Genomic DNA, 16969 nt, shown 5'->3' with positions numbered 1-16969 from the left:
ATGATAGGTTTGGCAAAACCTCATATTACAGTACAGCAGCTGGATTTGGGTACTGAAGACTTGGATTCCCATCAACACATTGCGGAACGAAATTAGCCAGCTAAAGATTTGTGATACATGTAGTCTAACAAAGCTAACTAGCTAGCTAATGTTGTTAACAAGGTAGCTAGCTAAGTTAGTAATGTTTAGCTTAGTTGTGTAATGTTAAAGTTGTTGCTGACTTTGTCTAGACAGTTTTTATTTTATTTTAAATATATTGTGATATCACACATTATGCAAAAGATTAACATAGTTGCTTACCTTGGAGCAAACATATATGCATCCTTCGTTATTTTGCTTGTGTTCGACTGTGCATGAAGTTGTCCACAAAGCTTTTTCCACAATTTACACGTCTCTCCAATAGAGCTCATGGAAGCCGTGAGGATTTTTTCTGACGTGTCCGAGTGGTTGGTTGGTTGCGGTTGTTAAGCTCTGATTGGACAATTGCTGTTCGAGAGCGGAGTTTAGTGAAGGGTTATTTAGGCCTAATACAATTACCATTATTGTCCATTTGCACAGAGATTGACATTGTTGGTGGATGATTTCAGTGATAACTTAATGTTAGGGTAGCTAATACCTCCCAGTTTCAGAATTATTTTCCAGTTACCTGCTTTCTGAATATTGTAGTATTTGTAATAACAACTGACTACTCTTGTCCCTCCTCCTGTGCGTGTGTCCAGGTGTTACAGATCCTGGACATGTATGCGCGAGTGTACGAGGAGCTCATGGCCATCCCCGTGGTAAAGGGCAGGAAGACTGAGAAGGAGAAGTTTGCCGGAGGTGACTACACTACCACCGTGGAGGCCTTCATCTCTGCCAGTGGCAGAGCCATCCAGGTACTCTTGAGGTTTGCACACATCGCACTGAATGTGGATCTAGCGTTCGTATGCCGATCGTTCAGCGTAGTGGTTTTTAGGGACAACCCACTGTAGATGTCTGACTCACAATTTTTTACTCGATTCTACATGTAAAATCGGTGTGCTCTTGGTTTGCAAATTACGTTCAGAGGTGTACGAATAACAATACGCTAGAGCCCTTTGACGCCCGATGTCCACCAGATGCATATGCGTTTTGTTTTGCCGAATGTCTTTCCTGCATTTTCCGTACTTGACGCACATAATGGCATCAGAGGAGATGACTGCCGTTTTACCATCTCCAAACCAATTGTGATATTGTGTTTTTTTTTGTATAATTTGTAACTTATTTTGTACATAATGTTTCTGCCACCCTCTCTTATGACCGAAAAGAGCTTCTGGATATCAAAAGTGATCACTTCTGGACAAAGATTTTTTCTTTAACACATCGTACGCAAAGGATTTACTATAGACACCGGACATGTCCCAAATCCCTGTCATTCACAGGAAGAAGAGACTGAGATGTAGGTTCGGGTGCCTTGTAAGAATCCGACGGCGAGTGGGTAACCCACCTCTACCATCAGTCCAATTGGCCAACGTGCAATCATTGGATAATAAACTGACTATCCTACCAACGGGACATTAAAAACTGTAAAATCTTAGTCGTGGCTGAACGACGACATGGACAACATACAGCTGCCTCCGGTAACACAAGGGGTGACGGCCTGTGTCTAGTTGTCAATAACAGCTGGTGCATGAAATTTAATATTAATTAAGTCTCAAGGTTTTGCTCGCCTGAGGTAGTCTCGTGATAAGCTGTAGACCACACTATTTACCAATAGTTTATCTACTATTTACCATAACAAACTGTCACGAGAATTCAATCCCAATGATAACTGACAATCAATAGCTCTGACCAATCCCCCAGATCTGTAAGACCATGGGTTTAATAATAATTAGTCAAAGACTCAGCTTATGCAAAAAGAGTACAGTTTATTTAGAGAACATTCTAACGTCCATTATGCAAAGACATCCATTCTATAGCTGTGCACATACTTCCACACAAACAGTATGTATCCTACGCACATACTTCCACACAAACAGTAGGTGAGTTTTATCTCTATAGTTCTCACCACTGTGTATCACTGCCCAGCCGACAGTTCCATTCCCCCGAGATTAGGGAAACCTTGAGAAGTACTCCCTATGCTCTCATAGGTTCCTCAGAGGCCTAGCCGGGTCGGTAGAAACACAGTTTTAATTGTTCTTCTGTATTTTCCTAGGCACCCACATACAAGTTCAAATCCTAAGCAACACCTTGCTCAGACAGTCTGTGTTTTTCCACTATACAGATACATTGTTTAACCTAATTCCGACTAAAACTACACACATCAGATTAGAATTTTATGATTCTAATCAATTTCATACAGTTATAAGGTTTCAGAGTGGAATTATTTTATCATTATCTTTCAACATATACGTTATTTTATCACAAACCTATGCTGGCACTAAGACTACACTCAACGAGCTGTATAAGGCAATAAACAAGAGAATTCTCATCCAGAAGTGGCGCTCCTAGTGGCCGGGTACTTTAATGCAGGCAAATTTCAATCTGTTTCACCTCATTTCTACCAGCATGTTACATGTGCAGCCAGGGGAAAAAAACCCTAGACCACCTTTACTCCACACAGAGACGCGTACAAAGCTCTCCCTCACCCTTTATTTGGCAAATCTGACCATAACTCTATCCTCCTTACTTGTGCTTACAAGCAAAAACTAAAGCAGGAAGTAACAGTGACTCACTCAATACGGAAGTGGTCAGATGCTAAACTACAGGACTGTTTTGCTAGCACAGACTGGAATATGTTCCTGGGATTCTTCCGATGGCATTGAGGAGTACACCACATCTGTCATTGGCTTCACCAATAAGTGCATCGACAACGTCGTCCCCACAGTGACTGTACGTAAATACCCCAACCAGAAGCCATGGATTACAGGCAACATTCGAACTGAGCTAAATGGTAGAGCTGCCACTTTCAAGGTGCGGGACTCTAACCCAGACACTTTATTTATTCACCTTTATTTAACCAGGAGTCTAGTTGAGAACAAGTTCTCATTTACAACTGCGACTTGGCCAAGATTAAGCAAAGCAGTGCGACACATGGAATAAACAAAGTCTATATACAGTGTGTGCATATGATGTTAGATAAAGGAGGTAAGGCAATGAATAGGCCGTAGTGGTGCAATAATTACAATATAGCAATTATGCAGAGGATGAATGTGCAAGTAGAGATGGTGGGGTGCAAAGGAGCAAAATAAATAACAGTATGGGGATAAGGTAGTTGGATGGGCTATTTACAGATGGGCTATGTACAGGTGCAGGCATCTGTGAGCTTCTCTGACATCTGGTGCTTATAGTTAGTGAGGGAGAAATGAGTCTCCAGCTTCAGTGATTTTTGCAGTTCATTCCAGTCATTGGCAGCAGGAGACCTGGAAGGAAAGGCGGCCAAAGGAGGAGTTGGCTTTGGGGTTGACCAGTGAAATATACCTGCTGGAGTGTGTGCTACGGGTGGATGCTGCTATGGTGATCAGTGAGCTAAGGCAGGGCTTTACCTAGCAAAAACGTATAGATGACCTGGAGCCAGTGGGTCTGGTGACGAATATGAAGCGAGGGCCAGCCAACGAGAGCATACAGGTCGCAGTGGTGGGTAGTATATGTGGCTTTGGTGACAAAACGGATGGCACTGTGATAGACTGCATCCAATTTGCTGAGTAGTGTTGGAGGCTATTTTGTAAATGACATCGCCGAAGTCAAGGATCGACAGGATAGTCCGTTTTACGAGGGTATGTTTGGCAGCATGAAGAATGCTTTGTTGCGAAATAGGAAACCGATTCTAGATTTAATTTTGGATTGGAGATGCTTAATGTGAGTCTGGAAGGAGAGTTAACAGTCTAACCAAACACCTAGGTATTTGTAGTTGTCTACATATAAGTCAGAACCGTCCAGAGTAGTGATGCTGGACGGGCGGGCAGGTGCGGGCAGCGATCGGTTGAAGAGCATGCATTTAGTTTTACTTGCATTAAGAGCAGTTGGAGAGTTGTATGGCATCGATACTCGTCTGGAGATTAGTTAACAGTATCCAACGAAGGGCCAGAAGTATACAGAATAGTATTGTCTGCATAGAGGTGGATCAGAGAAAATATATTTGGAAGATTTTATACCGTAATTTAACCCAGGCCTGCTTTTTAACAATAAGAAAACAACCAAACTAAATGTTTATTTTCCTCTCAGGGCGCCACGTCCCATCACTTGGGACAGAACTTCTCCCGGATGTTTGAGATTGTGTTCGAGGACCCCAAGAAGCCAGGTGAAAAGCAGCTGGCATATCAGAACTCGTGGGGCATCACCACCCGCACCATCGGCGTACTCACCATGGTCCACGGTGACAACATGGGCCTGGTGCTGCCCCCCAAAGTCGCATGTCTCCAGGTACGTTTTTTTATTTTACCAGGAAATTCTTATTTACAATGATGGAAAAAGGTCAATCATTTAGATTTGTAAATCAACCCTTATAAGCATGAGTCAAGTTGACGTAGTAAATTCAGTGCCAATTCAAATTGATTTAACTCTGCATCTTTTCCTGCTCCTCTTCTCACCCAGGTGATCATCATCCCATGTGGTATCACGGCCTCCCTGCCCGAGGCTGAGAAAGAGGTTCTCTTGGCCCAGTGCTCCAAGTACCTGGCTCGGCTGCAGAGGGGAGAGATCCGAGTCAAGGCAGACCTCAGAGAAAACTACTCCCCTGGCTGGAAGTTCAACCACTGGGAGCTCAAGGTAAAGCCACAACTCCTGGCCATGTTTGGGTTACTTTGTAAGAGCGTGGCTCTAGCAACGCCAGGGTTGTGGGTTCGATTCCCACTGGGGTTGTACACAACAACAAAAAATCTCCTTTTAGGGGTTTGTAGCCTTGTCATTCAGTGCTTCCTCTACAATGGACCGCACTGGCCGAAATGACTGCCACCGTGAACCTGTAGTCCATGGGCCTCCTGTTCCATCTCCATGGATCCTGTGGATACATTTGTACTACTGACAATTAGATGATTTCAGGGATGAACTTCTCATCAGTCCAATATTAAGTGTCTAATTAAAGGGAAAGGTCTCACTCTTTTTCCGTCTCTTTTTCTCTTGCTCATTCCCTCTTGTTCTCTTTCTCTCTATCTCTCTCTCTATTCCCCTCCCTCTCTCCATCCATCCCTCTAAGGGTGTGCCCATTCGTCTGGAAGTGGGTCCTAAGGACCTGAAGCAGGGTCAGTGTGTGGCCGTGAGGAGAGACACAGGGGAGAAGATCACCCTGCCCGAGGCCGACACAGAGAAGAGGCTCGCACAGCTACTGGAGGACATCCAGACCAACCTCTTCAAGAGGTAGAATGCATGTACATTCACGCTCTCATACAAGTGTGGAGACACACACTTGAGGAAAACAAGGCCAACCTCTTGGTAGCACACACACACACACACACACACACACACACACACACACACACACACACACACACACACGGTATAAGAATTATCAGCATATACACATGCTTCACACACATACAGTTGAAGTCAGAAGTATACATACACTTAGGTTGGAGTCATTAAAACTCTTTTTTTCAACCACTCCACACATTTCTTGTTAACAAACTATAGTTTTGGCAAGTCGGTTAGGACATCTACTTTGTGCATGACACAAGTAATTATTCCAACAATTGTTTACAGACAGATTATTTCACTTAGAATTCACTGTATCACAATTCCAGTGGGTCAGAAGTTGACTGTGCCTTTAAACAGCTTGGAAAATTCCAGAAAATTATGTCATGGCTTTAGAAGCTTCTGATAGGCTAATTGACATCATTTGAGTCAATTGGAGGTGTACCTGTGGATGTATTTCAAGGCCTACCTTCAAACTCAGTGCCTCATCATGGGAAAATCAAAAGAAATCAGCCAAGACCTCAGGGGAAAAAATTGTAGACCTCCAAGTCTGGTTTATCCTTGGGAGCAATTTCCAAACGCCTGAAGGTACCACGTTCATCTCTACAAACAATAGCACACAAGTATGAACACCATGGGACCACGCAGCTGTCATACCGCTCAGGAAAGAGACGTGTTCTGTTTCCTAGAGATGAACGTACTTTGGTGTGAAAAGTGGAAATCCATCCCAGAACAACAGCAAAGGACCTTGTGAAGATGCCTTTTCAGCAATGCCTTTTCCAGAATGATGGAGCACCTTGCCATAAGGCAAAAGTGATAACTAATTGGCTCGGGGAACAAAACATCGATATTTTGGGTCCATGGCCAGGAAACTCCCCAGACCTTAATCCCATTGAGAACTTGTGGTCTATCCTCAAGAGGTGGGTGGACAAACAAAACCCCACAAATTAATCCAAGCATTGATTATGCAAGAATGGGCTGCCATCAGTCAGAATGTGGCCCAGAAGTTAATTGACAGCATGCCAGGGCGGATTGCAGAGGTCTTGAAAAAGAAGGGTCAACACTGCAAATATCAACTCTCTGCATCAAATTCATGTAATTGTCAGTAAAAGCCTTTGACACTTATGAAATGCCTGTAATTATACTTCAGTATTTCATAGTAACATCTGACAAAAATATCTAAAGACACGGAAGCAGCAGACTTTGTGAAAAATTAATATTTGTGTCATTCTCAACTTTTGGCCACGACTGTACATGGGGCGGCAGGGTAGCCTAGTGGTTAGAGCGTTGGACTAGTAACCGGAAGGTTGCGAGTTCAAACCCCCGAGCTGACAAGGTACAAATCTGTCGTTCTGCCCCTGAACAGGCAGTTAACCCACTGTTCCCAGGCCGTCATTGAAAATAAGAATTTGTTCTTAACTGACTTGCCTGGTTAAATAAAGGTAAAATAAAAAAAAAACATGCTCTCTGTTTTGCGATCTTTCTGTGCGTCTCTCTCGGTCTCTGTGTGTATCTCTCTCAGCTACTGCACTGGGGCTAATGTACACCACACACACACACACACACACACACACACACACACACACACGTGTGTGACCTGTCGAATCCTGGACTAATATCAAATGTTTCTGTGTCGCAGGGCATCAGACGACTTGAACAAGCACATGGTGGTAGCAAACTCTATGGAACAGTTCCAGAGAGACCTGGACCAGGGCAGGGTGAGTTACACTGTTTATCTGTTATATATGTTGAAACTACATCAGAGATTAAGTCTTCATGGCCTGTGTGGTACAGCGGTTACAGCCGCTCACCCCGGAACACATGTAAGCCAGAATCTTCATAGTGTCGTATCCGGCCCACTGCCCTTTCACTCACCCTTCCCTGCATATCACACTGTACTATCTCTTCAATAAAGCTAAAGAAAACTGACAGGAGTGGGGGAAAAAATATATAAAGTATTTTTTGGGAAGTGGGGCAGTCCCACTCCTGTCAGGTTTCTTCACTTCTGGCTGGCTTAACTAATACAAACACACTGACCGTTTTTATTTATTTTTATTTTTTTGGGGATGTCCACAGATTGTCCAGATCCCCTTCTGTGGAGAAATTGAGTGTGAAGACTGGATCAAGAAGACCACTGCCAAGTACGTATCTCTCAATGACTGTGATGCATATATACGTACATTGGGGAGAACAAATATTGAATACACTGCCGATTTTGCAGGTTTTCCTACTTACAAAGCATGTAGAAGTCTGTAATTTTTGTCATAGGTACACTTCAACTGTGAGAGACGAATGTAAAACAAAAACCCAGAAAATCACATTTGTATGATTTTTAAGTAATGAAATCAACTCCCTATCCTGTCTCTTTGTCCCCCCTCTCCAGGGACCAGGATCTGGAGCCCGGTGCCCCCTCCATGGGTGCAAAGAGCCTGTGTATCCCCTTCAAGCCCCTCAAGCCCCTGCAGCCGGGCCAGATGTGTGTCAGCGGCAAGGAGGCCGCCCAGTACTACACTCTGTTTGGCCGTAGCTACTAAATACACACCTGAAGGGTGTATCTCTGTCTGAAATTGCTTCCTCTCCTCGTCACTTCTCCTTTGTCTGGGAAATGTGAAGAACAAGATTGTTGAAAACCAAGAAATTCTCTGGGTTTTTCCCCCTATCATGCTCTTTCGAATGAGCAGAGATGAAGTCACTTCAGACTATTGAGATATACCGAGTCAACACCCCATAGTGTGTTCCCTTTCTTTCAGCCCTTAACCATGTTGCAATGGTGGCCCAACCCCTTGAAAGTGACTAAAGAAAGGCACTCTCCGTAATCAACTATTATCTCCCCACTTGCCCTAAATGTAACACAAATGGCACGTTATTTAACCCGGTTACAGTCTTGTCCCTTTCTCCCTCCCACCCTAACTTATCTCAGGACCTTTTACAGGTATAAAAGATGTCCTTGTACTCAGGCAAGATGTTTTAGTACCTTCCCACTAACTGAACTGACATTGACCCCTCTCTGTCATAGCAATTGGGGGTGGTGAGGGTTGTTTCCTGGAGGTTTTCGACACGTTATTCCGGTGTATTCCGGTGTATTCCGGTCATAGGAATACTCATAGCCCCTCTAGTAATTTAATAGGAACTATGTCATAAACAGCCCTCAAAGCTCCAGAATGTGGTTAAAATAGCAGCCATAGAAGCAGTAACAAGGTCAATGGATCTCAACCAAAACAATGGAAATGCGTAGAGAAAAGATCTCAACTCTTCTCATTGCCCCCCAGCAAAATGTTCCTACTTTTAGGCTGTTATTGTGTATTTCACACTGTTGAGGTAAAACAAATATTAATAATCAACTGGATTTCAGTTAAAAACAATTGACTACCACCACCGATTTCTCTATGCTAGCTGTGCTACCAGCTTATACGAACGGGAGGTAGCATTTAGCAGTTACTTCTTCTAAACCTGAAAAGGAACTACTTCTAAATGTTATGCAGCGTAAACATCCAAATATATCCACATCTGCCTTTTAGTAACCACATTCTGGGCCGTACCTCGTCTACAATACATCAATAATGAGGGATTTGATGAATATCCACTTTGTTCGATCAGATTTGAATGTGCGTCAAGCCAACGTCCTTTTTATCCCCCACGGTCTGCGTTCCATTGACCTCTTTACCCCATCTATATTGGTCAGGGAGAAATCCAAACCAGTCTAATTGAAATTGATGGCAGTAGAGGCATAATCCTGATTTTTCTTATGCAGGAAAAGAAAAGTAAGGCATTTGATTTCAGAAATTGTGTATTAGAATTGTGAACTTAAAATATTGTAAAATAATTATAAGTATAGTTTTTATACGGGTTTACTGTGAATGCTGTGTATAAATAGCCTCTAAAACAGGGCTGTCCAACTATTCCTGGAGAGGTTAGAGGTAGGTTTTTGCTCCAACCCCAGTTGTAACTAAAAGGATTCCGCTTATCAACCAGCTAATTATTTTAATCAGTTGCGCTAGATTAGGGTTGGAGTGAAAACCTACTGGACAGTAGTGCTCCGGAAACATGGTTGGCGAGCCCTGCTCTATAATCTATATGGAAAAAGACCATAAATGTCTGCATTTTTGTTTTCTTGGAAAGCTGTGAGTGTTATTATATGATACCATGTCAATACTTGTTGCATTTACAATTTTTTTGAGACAGGCTGTGGATTGACTGCATTGTTTGAATGGAATGTTGTCATATTGGCAGTTAATTTGAAAAATGTATTGAATCATTCCTCTGAAGCTGGCTAGCTAACAAACATACAGTGCAGATACATTCTTCAAATTCATTATTTTACACTATCACAGCACTGGCAAACCATGGTTGGCCACCTCCCTGACCAAAATGGCCGACCTTCGTTCCACCATAAGAAGGTTCATGTCCATTCTAGCATCCTAATTCTATTGGAATACGTACTATGACATACCTGTACCGTAATCCCAACTCATGCAATTGTAGAACTTGTCTATAATAATAAAGGGAATTTCCACTGTATAGTTTCAGGTGATTTCTGTTTTGAGGAGATGCGTTATCGTTTGAGTGCTTCTTTATCTGTAAATTATGGTCACTTTATATGAAAATGTGTGGATTCTTGTCCAAACAGGTGCACATCATTGTTCTATGGTCAGTGTGGAAAAGTGAAACTCCACTTTCCCAGAGATCATGTAAAATGGCTCCGGAAGAAATGGCAGCAGTTTTACGGGCGCCCAACCAATTGTGCTATTATGTTTTTTTTTTGCGTTATTTGTAACTTATTTTGTACATAATGTTTCTGCAACCATATCTTACTGTGAAAAAGAGCTGGATATTAGGACAGCGATTACTCACCTTGGATTAGCCAAAGACTTTTCTACAACAAGGATGACGCACAAGACATTCTCCAAACACCCCACAGGGCCAACATCCCCGCTATTTGCAAGAGGAAGCGACGCAGGTACAGAGGACAAAGAGCCAGATGCCTGGACCCGGAGAAGGCGTCTGGGAAAGCTGCCGTTACCGTCAATACTACCCGCCAACGTGCAATCATTGGACAATAAATTAGACGAGGTACGATCACGAATATCCTACCAACGGGACATCAAAAACTGTAATATCTTATGTTTCACGGAATCGTGGCTGAATGACGACATGTATATTCAGCTAGCAGGATATACGCTGCACTGGCAAGATAGAACAGCACAGGAAATGAGCAAATAGAAAACCACTTACCCAGAGGCGGCTCTCCTAAGACAAGGGGGGGCGGTCTGTGTGTATTTGTAAACAGCTGGTGCATGAAATCTAAGAAAGATTCTAGATTTTGCTCGCCTGAAGTAGAGTATATTGTGATAAATTGCAGGCCACACTACTTGCCTAGAGTTTTTTTTATAGTCAGACTTCTCGTGGCTGTTTATTTACCACCAAAGACTGATGCTGGCACTAAGACCGCACTGTCAGCTGTATAAGGAAATGAGCAAATAGAAAACCACTTACCCAGAGGCGGCTCTCCTAATGGCCGGAGACTTTAATGCAGGGAAACAAATCAGTAATACCAAATTTCTATCAACATGTTAAATGTTCAACCAGAGGGAAAATAATTCTAGATCACCTGTACTCCACACACAGAGGCGCGTACAAAGCTCTCCCTCGCCCTCCATTTGGTAAATCCGACCAGTGACTCGGTCTATGAAAAAGTGGTCAGATGAAGCAGATGCTAAACTACAGGACTGTTTTGCTATCACAGACTGGAACATGTTCCGGGATTCTTCCGATGGTATTGAGGAGTACACCACATCAGTCACTGGCTTTATCAATAAGTGCATCGAGGACGTCGTCCCCACAGCGACTTTACGTACATACCCCAACCAGAAGCCATGGATTTACAGGCAACATTCGCACTGAGCTAAAGGGTAGAGCTGCCGCTTTCAAGGTGCGGGACTCTAACCCGGAAGCTTACAAGAAATCCTGCTATGCCCTGCGATGAATCATCAAACAGGCAAAGCGTCAATACAGGGCTAAGATTGAATCATACTACACCTGCTCCGACGCTTGTCTTATGTGGCAGGGCTTGCAAACTATTACAGACGACAAAGGGAAGCACAGCTGCGAGCTGCCCAAAGACACGAGCCTACCAGACGAGCTAAATCACTTCTATGCTCGCTTCGAGGCAAGCAACACTGAGGCACGCATGAGAGCATCAGCTGTTCCGGACGACTGTGATCACGCTCTCCGTAGCCGACGTGAGTAAGACCTTTAAACAGGTCAACATACGGAAGGCTGCGGGGCCAGACGGATTGCCAGGACGTGTGCTCCGTGCATGTGCTGACCAACTGGCAGGTGTCTTCACTGACATTTTTAACATGTCCCTGATTGAGTCTGTAATACCAACATGTTTCAAGCAGACCACCATAGTCCCTGTGCCCAAGAACACAAAGGCAACCTGCCTAAATGACTATAGACCCGTAGCACTCACGTCCATAGCCATGAAGATACATTGCTTAACTTCAGATTAATTAGTTCTAGACTAGGGAGTCCTAGAATAAGGTAAGTAAGGACTAACCAGTTAATCTTTGAATCCTGATTAGACTAACGATGTGCACTTGGTGCTGACCTGACGATGCTTCAAAAACCAATACATAAGAATTTCAGCGACTTTGAAAAAAACCCTCCTTCAGCAAGCTGGAGAAGTTTCAACAAACTCATTAACATTTGTTTCATGCATGTGACTGACCAATACCTCACAAGGCTTCTCTCCAAGCTGAGACCGTGAAACTGAGACACCCCTTTCACTTCTCAAAACAATGTTCTGGGTGTACTGCCAAATTGCTTATTCTAATATTGAGGATTCCTCTCAGGCACGATGAATCGGTCACTTGCACGAACCCAGTCGAATTGGTTATTAGAAAAGCACAAACATATTTTCCTTCACATTCCCTCTTATCACTGATAATTATCGTTACATTTTAAGGTAAGCATTAGATTATGGCTTCTATTAAAGTAAGCGAAATCAATACATAAAACCAGACACTTCATTCTTTCAAGCCCTTCACTCTGGGTTCTACAATCTAAAATACAGACAAGGGATCTGTAGACTGATTGTTTCCATAGCTCTTACCTATAAAACCATTGCAGTAGAATGTTTTAACTTAACTACATAAGCTAGGTTTAACCTAAAAACTCTAACATATTTTAGATCTATAATATTGCTGCCACAATTGTAACGGCAATAAGCTATCCAATATCCACAAGTATGTTGAAGATAGAAACATGGTTAACTAAAGTTACTAGTCAAGCAAGTTAGCTAGCTGGTTCGTTTGTAACTGTATCAAGTTCAAGCAAGATAGCTACATTCGATTTGATTTTTTTTTTTCTCAGATGAGTTTATTTAAATATTTCCAGCCACAGCAGCAAAAGAGAAAGGAAAAGCAGGGACAAGAGTGTCAGGTAACGTTAACTTAGCTATCTAACTTCAAATCAGCCTGAATTAAATGTAACTTTTTTAGTTAGCTAACTCTTTAAATGCTTAAGCTGTCATTTTAACAAGACCGAGAAGAGGCAGAATCCCGGGAGTGAGGTATGGATGCACGAGGGAGGGAGCCAAGAGGGGAGATGGAAGGAGAAAATGAGAGGGGAGAGCAGAGTGGAACAAAGGAAAGGATAGAGCCAGGAAGAGAGATGGAGGAGAGCAGAGAGAAGGATTAGATAGAGGAGTAAGGCCAAGTGCTCACCAGTGGCAATCCGGATGGGACCCTAAGTGGCTTTAAATTGACAGACTGAAGCCGTGGCTATATAATAAGCCACATGGTTAGTCAAATTTCCTTTAATTAGGCTAAGGGCTACAAATGTTTAGTTTGTACTAGTCCACAGCATTGTGTTTATTTCTGAGCCAACTCCATCAGGACCTCGATGACCCAATGGGTCTGGGTACATTCGACATCAAGGAGAAGGAGGAAAGGGAGAGGCCAGGTGGAGAAGACCAAGACCAGGGAGCAGTTCTGGGTTTGGTTCAGAGAGGAGGTAAGAACATTTGCTTTCTAATGCTGTGATGAAACCAATGTTACATCATGTGTGTTGGATAAACGAAAACAAACAGCTATTGCTAACTTTCTTTTGATGTAATTAGGTAATGGATCAATATCTTGTTGGCCTCCAGGACAGCCTAGACTGGAGGTTCCAACACTTGGAGATTCTGGGGGCCTTCAGTGTGTTGGGACCTGTGTTCTCTAGTGAGAGGATAAACATCTTTAACCTGACCCTCCTCTCCAGCCACTTCTTGCAAGCCCTAGAGTCTGCAAGAGTGGCCCTCTTACAAGCAACATGTGCTAGTTGGAACATTCAAGGTAGGGTTAGGGTCTTTTGAAGAGAACATTTCAGGCCAGTGTTGCCCAACCCTTTTCCCTGTTGAACTATCACTCTGTTGACTCTTCTTTAATGTTGTACATCTTTATGTTTTTCATGTATTTCAGGGGTTGGACCAGGGGACGACAATGACAAAGCTTCCCTCACAGTTTGATGAGTGGGGGCAGTCTACCCCTGCCTTAGCAGGCTGGCATCAATCGCACTGACTATACCAGTCTTCTGTTAATTGTGAGGGACTTATCTGCAATGAAATAAGGAAGAACATTTACATGTGAAAGTTGATCCTCTTGTCCCTCTCCCTTGTCTTATTATTCTTTCTGTTATTGTAGGTCAAAACAGACTTGAGGAGCAGACTGCAGGGAGAGCATCAAGCCGCCTGCATGCAACGCTCCATCAACGGCCCTCCCATCAAGAAGCTCAATTACAGGAGGGCGTTGGAAATCTTTTTCCAAAAGCCCAGAAGATTAAAGTGCTCTGACAAAGGCTTTAAACTACAGTTGAAGTTGGAAGTTTACATACACTTATGTTGGAGTCATTAAAACTCGTTTTTCAACCATTCCACACATTTCTTGTTAACAAACTATAGTTTCGGCAAGTCGGTTAGGACATCTACTTCGTGCATGACACAAGTACTTTTTCCAACAATTGTTTACAGCAGATTATTTCACTTATAATTCACTGTATCACAATTCCAGTGGGTCAGAAGTTTAAATACACTAAGTTGACAGTGTCACGTCTGCTCCCGCTCGTCCCTTTCCCCGGCGCTTGAGGGCGCCAGATTACCCTGCATCACACGCTCCTGCCATCCATCGCTCACACCTGCCCTCCCTCGTCACTCGCATCAACGTTTTTGGACTCACCTGGACTCACTTTATTTCCTCCCCTATATTTGTCAGTTCCCTGCTCTGTTCCAATGCTGCTGCATTGTTGTTTTTGTCTTTGTATTTGTTTCTGACGCTGTTCCTGTCTCGTCTCTGTCCATAATAATTAAATGTTTTACTCCCCGTACCTGCTTCGTCTCTCCAGCGTCAACTCATGTGACAGACTGTGCCTTTAAACAGCTTGGAAAATTCCAGAAAATGATGTCTTGGCTTTAGAAGCTTCTGATAGGCTAATTGACAAACTTTTAGACAATTGGAGGTGTACCTGTGAATGTATTTTAAGGCCTACCTTCACACTCACTGCCTCTTTGCTTGACATCATGGGAAAATCAAAAGAAATCAGCCAAGACCTCCACAAATGTAGACCTCCACAAATCTGGTTCATCCTTGGGAGCATTTTCCAATCGCCTGAAGGTATCACGTTCATCTGTAAAAACAATAGTACGCAAGTATAAACACCATGGGACCACGCAGCCGTCACACCACTCAGGAAGGAGATGCATTCTGTCTCCTAGAGATGAACGTACTTTGGTCCGAAAAGTGCAAATCAATCCCAGAACAACATCAAAGGACCTTGTGAAGATGCTGGAGGAAGTGGGTACAAAGTATCTATATCCACAGGGAAACGAGTCCTATATCGACATAAACTGAAAGGCCGCTCAGCAAGGAAGAAGCCACTGCTCCAAAACTGCCATAAAAAAGCCAGACTACGGTTTCCAACTGCACATGGAGACAAAGATCGTTCTTTTTGGAGAAATGGCATTTGGTCTGATGAAACAAAAATAGAACTGTTTGGCCATAATGACCATCGTTATGTTTGGAGGAAAAAGGGGGAGGCTTGCCAGCCGAAGAACACCATCCCAACCGTCAAGCACGGGTTGGCAGCATCATGTTGTGGGGGTGCTTTGCTGCAGGAGGGACTTGTGCACGTCACAAAATAGAGGGCATCATGAGAAGGGAAAATTATGTGGATATATTTACGCAACATCTCAAAACATCAGTTTAACCGGAAGTTAAAACTTGGTCGCAAATGGGTCTTCCAAATGGACAATGACCCCAAGCATACTTCCAGAATTGTGGCAAAATGGCTTAAGGACAACAAAGTCGAGATATTGGAGTGGTCATTACAAAGCCCTGACCTCAATCCTATAGAACATTTGTAGGCAGAACTGAAAAAGCATGTGTGAGAAAGGAGGCTTACAAACCTGACTCAGTTACACCAGCTCTTGTCAGGAGGAATTTGCCAAAATTCACCCAACTTACTGTGGGAAGCTTGTGAAAGGCTACCCGAAACGTTTGACCCAAGTTAAACAATTTAAAGGAAATGCTACCAAATACTAATTGAGTGCATGTAAACTTCTGACCCACTGGGAATGTGATGAAAGAAATAAAATATTAAATAAATCATTCTCTCTCCTATTATTCTGACATTATACATTCTTAAAATAAAGTGGTGATCCTAACTGACCTAAAACAGGGAATTTCTACTTGGATTAAATGTCAGGAATTATGAAAAACTGAGTATAAATGTAATTGGCTCAGGTGTATGTCAACTTACGACTTCAACTGTTTGTCTGAAGTAGGTTTTTTTCACAACTTGGAAAGAGATTTCCAACACCCTCCTTTTGTGATTAACATGAATTAGTTGGCTCTAATTCATGTTCAGTCAAATGTTCCTCTGTTAATTTTGTTAAGATAAACTTTTTTTATTTCAGAAACAAGGTCTCTGTTGTCTTTCTTTAGATAGCTGCAGCACTTAACCTTAAATTGCATCCTGTATACTATAATCCTTTTACCAATACATTGTTGAGCTCATTTCTGGGGGTGGAAATTATATTTTAGAGATTTTTCCTTTTAAAAAGTCCCCAAAACCAAGCTTTTCAGTACATATTTTGTTTTGGGGTGGGGACCCCATAACACCCCATAAAGTCTCCCCCCCTGCTAACTTTTCCCCCACAGCTAACACATTTTTCAGAGGGACCACTGGTTTACATATTGCATTCCAATCTCACCCAATGTCTCTAGCCTTTCTAGTTAGGGTGATCAGGCCTCACCAGAAGGTCAGGTTTGAGGTCATTCCACCTCATTGAGTGTTTCTTTCCCCGTACCTTATTTCCACCGAGGAAGCTCAAACTAGGGAGACTGCCTACTTAATGGAAGCAGGAGTTTTGATGCGTAAATGGTCAGGTCACAACACAGTTAGTGACTGGAGTGAAGTGTGTCAAATGGTTGTCCTTACACAGTTCTGACAGCAGGTGCTATGTCTCGCCCATGACCAGACGTGGTCCGAACATTTGGGGATCATGAAGACTTATAACCTAGTCCTTCAACATTTTTTCTGGCCAGTTTTGAAGTCTGACGTT

General features: G+C 42.9%; 1 protein-coding gene and 1 non-coding gene across 4 annotated transcripts in view; both read left to right on the top strand.

Annotated features, from left to right (window-relative positions):
- LOC110506264 (bifunctional glutamate/proline--tRNA ligase) overlaps window positions 1–9885 on the top strand; it is a 58797-nt gene extending 48912 nt beyond the window's left edge. For all 3 annotated transcript variants that reach the window (XM_021585697.2, XM_021585698.2, XM_021585699.2), the window contains 7 exons: window positions 720–875; window positions 4183–4380; window positions 4552–4725; window positions 5153–5313; window positions 7007–7085; window positions 7444–7508; window positions 7751–9885. In XM_021585697.2, coding sequence (XP_021441372.2) covers window positions 720–875; window positions 4183–4380; window positions 4552–4725; window positions 5153–5313; window positions 7007–7085; window positions 7444–7508; window positions 7751–7901 — 984 coding nt within the window. In that variant the 3' untranslated portion in view covers window positions 7902–9885. The remainder of the gene's footprint in view (window positions 1–719; window positions 876–4182; window positions 4381–4551; window positions 4726–5152; window positions 5314–7006; window positions 7086–7443; window positions 7509–7750) is intronic.
- Window positions 4852–4986, top strand: LOC118944582. Its single transcript, XR_005039934.1, has one exon. It is a non-coding gene; the product is annotated as a small nucleolar RNA SNORA5 (small nucleolar RNA).
- Window positions 9886–16969: the final 7084 nt, after the last annotated feature.

Source organism: Oncorhynchus mykiss, chromosome 26, assembly GCF_013265735.2.
Source record: "Oncorhynchus mykiss isolate Arlee chromosome 26, USDA_OmykA_1.1, whole genome shotgun sequence".
Taxonomy (NCBI): Eukaryota; Metazoa; Chordata; class Actinopteri; order Salmoniformes; family Salmonidae; genus Oncorhynchus; species Oncorhynchus mykiss.
Note: the sequence above shows the minus strand (reverse complement) of the source record. Positions and strands in the feature narration are given on the sequence as shown.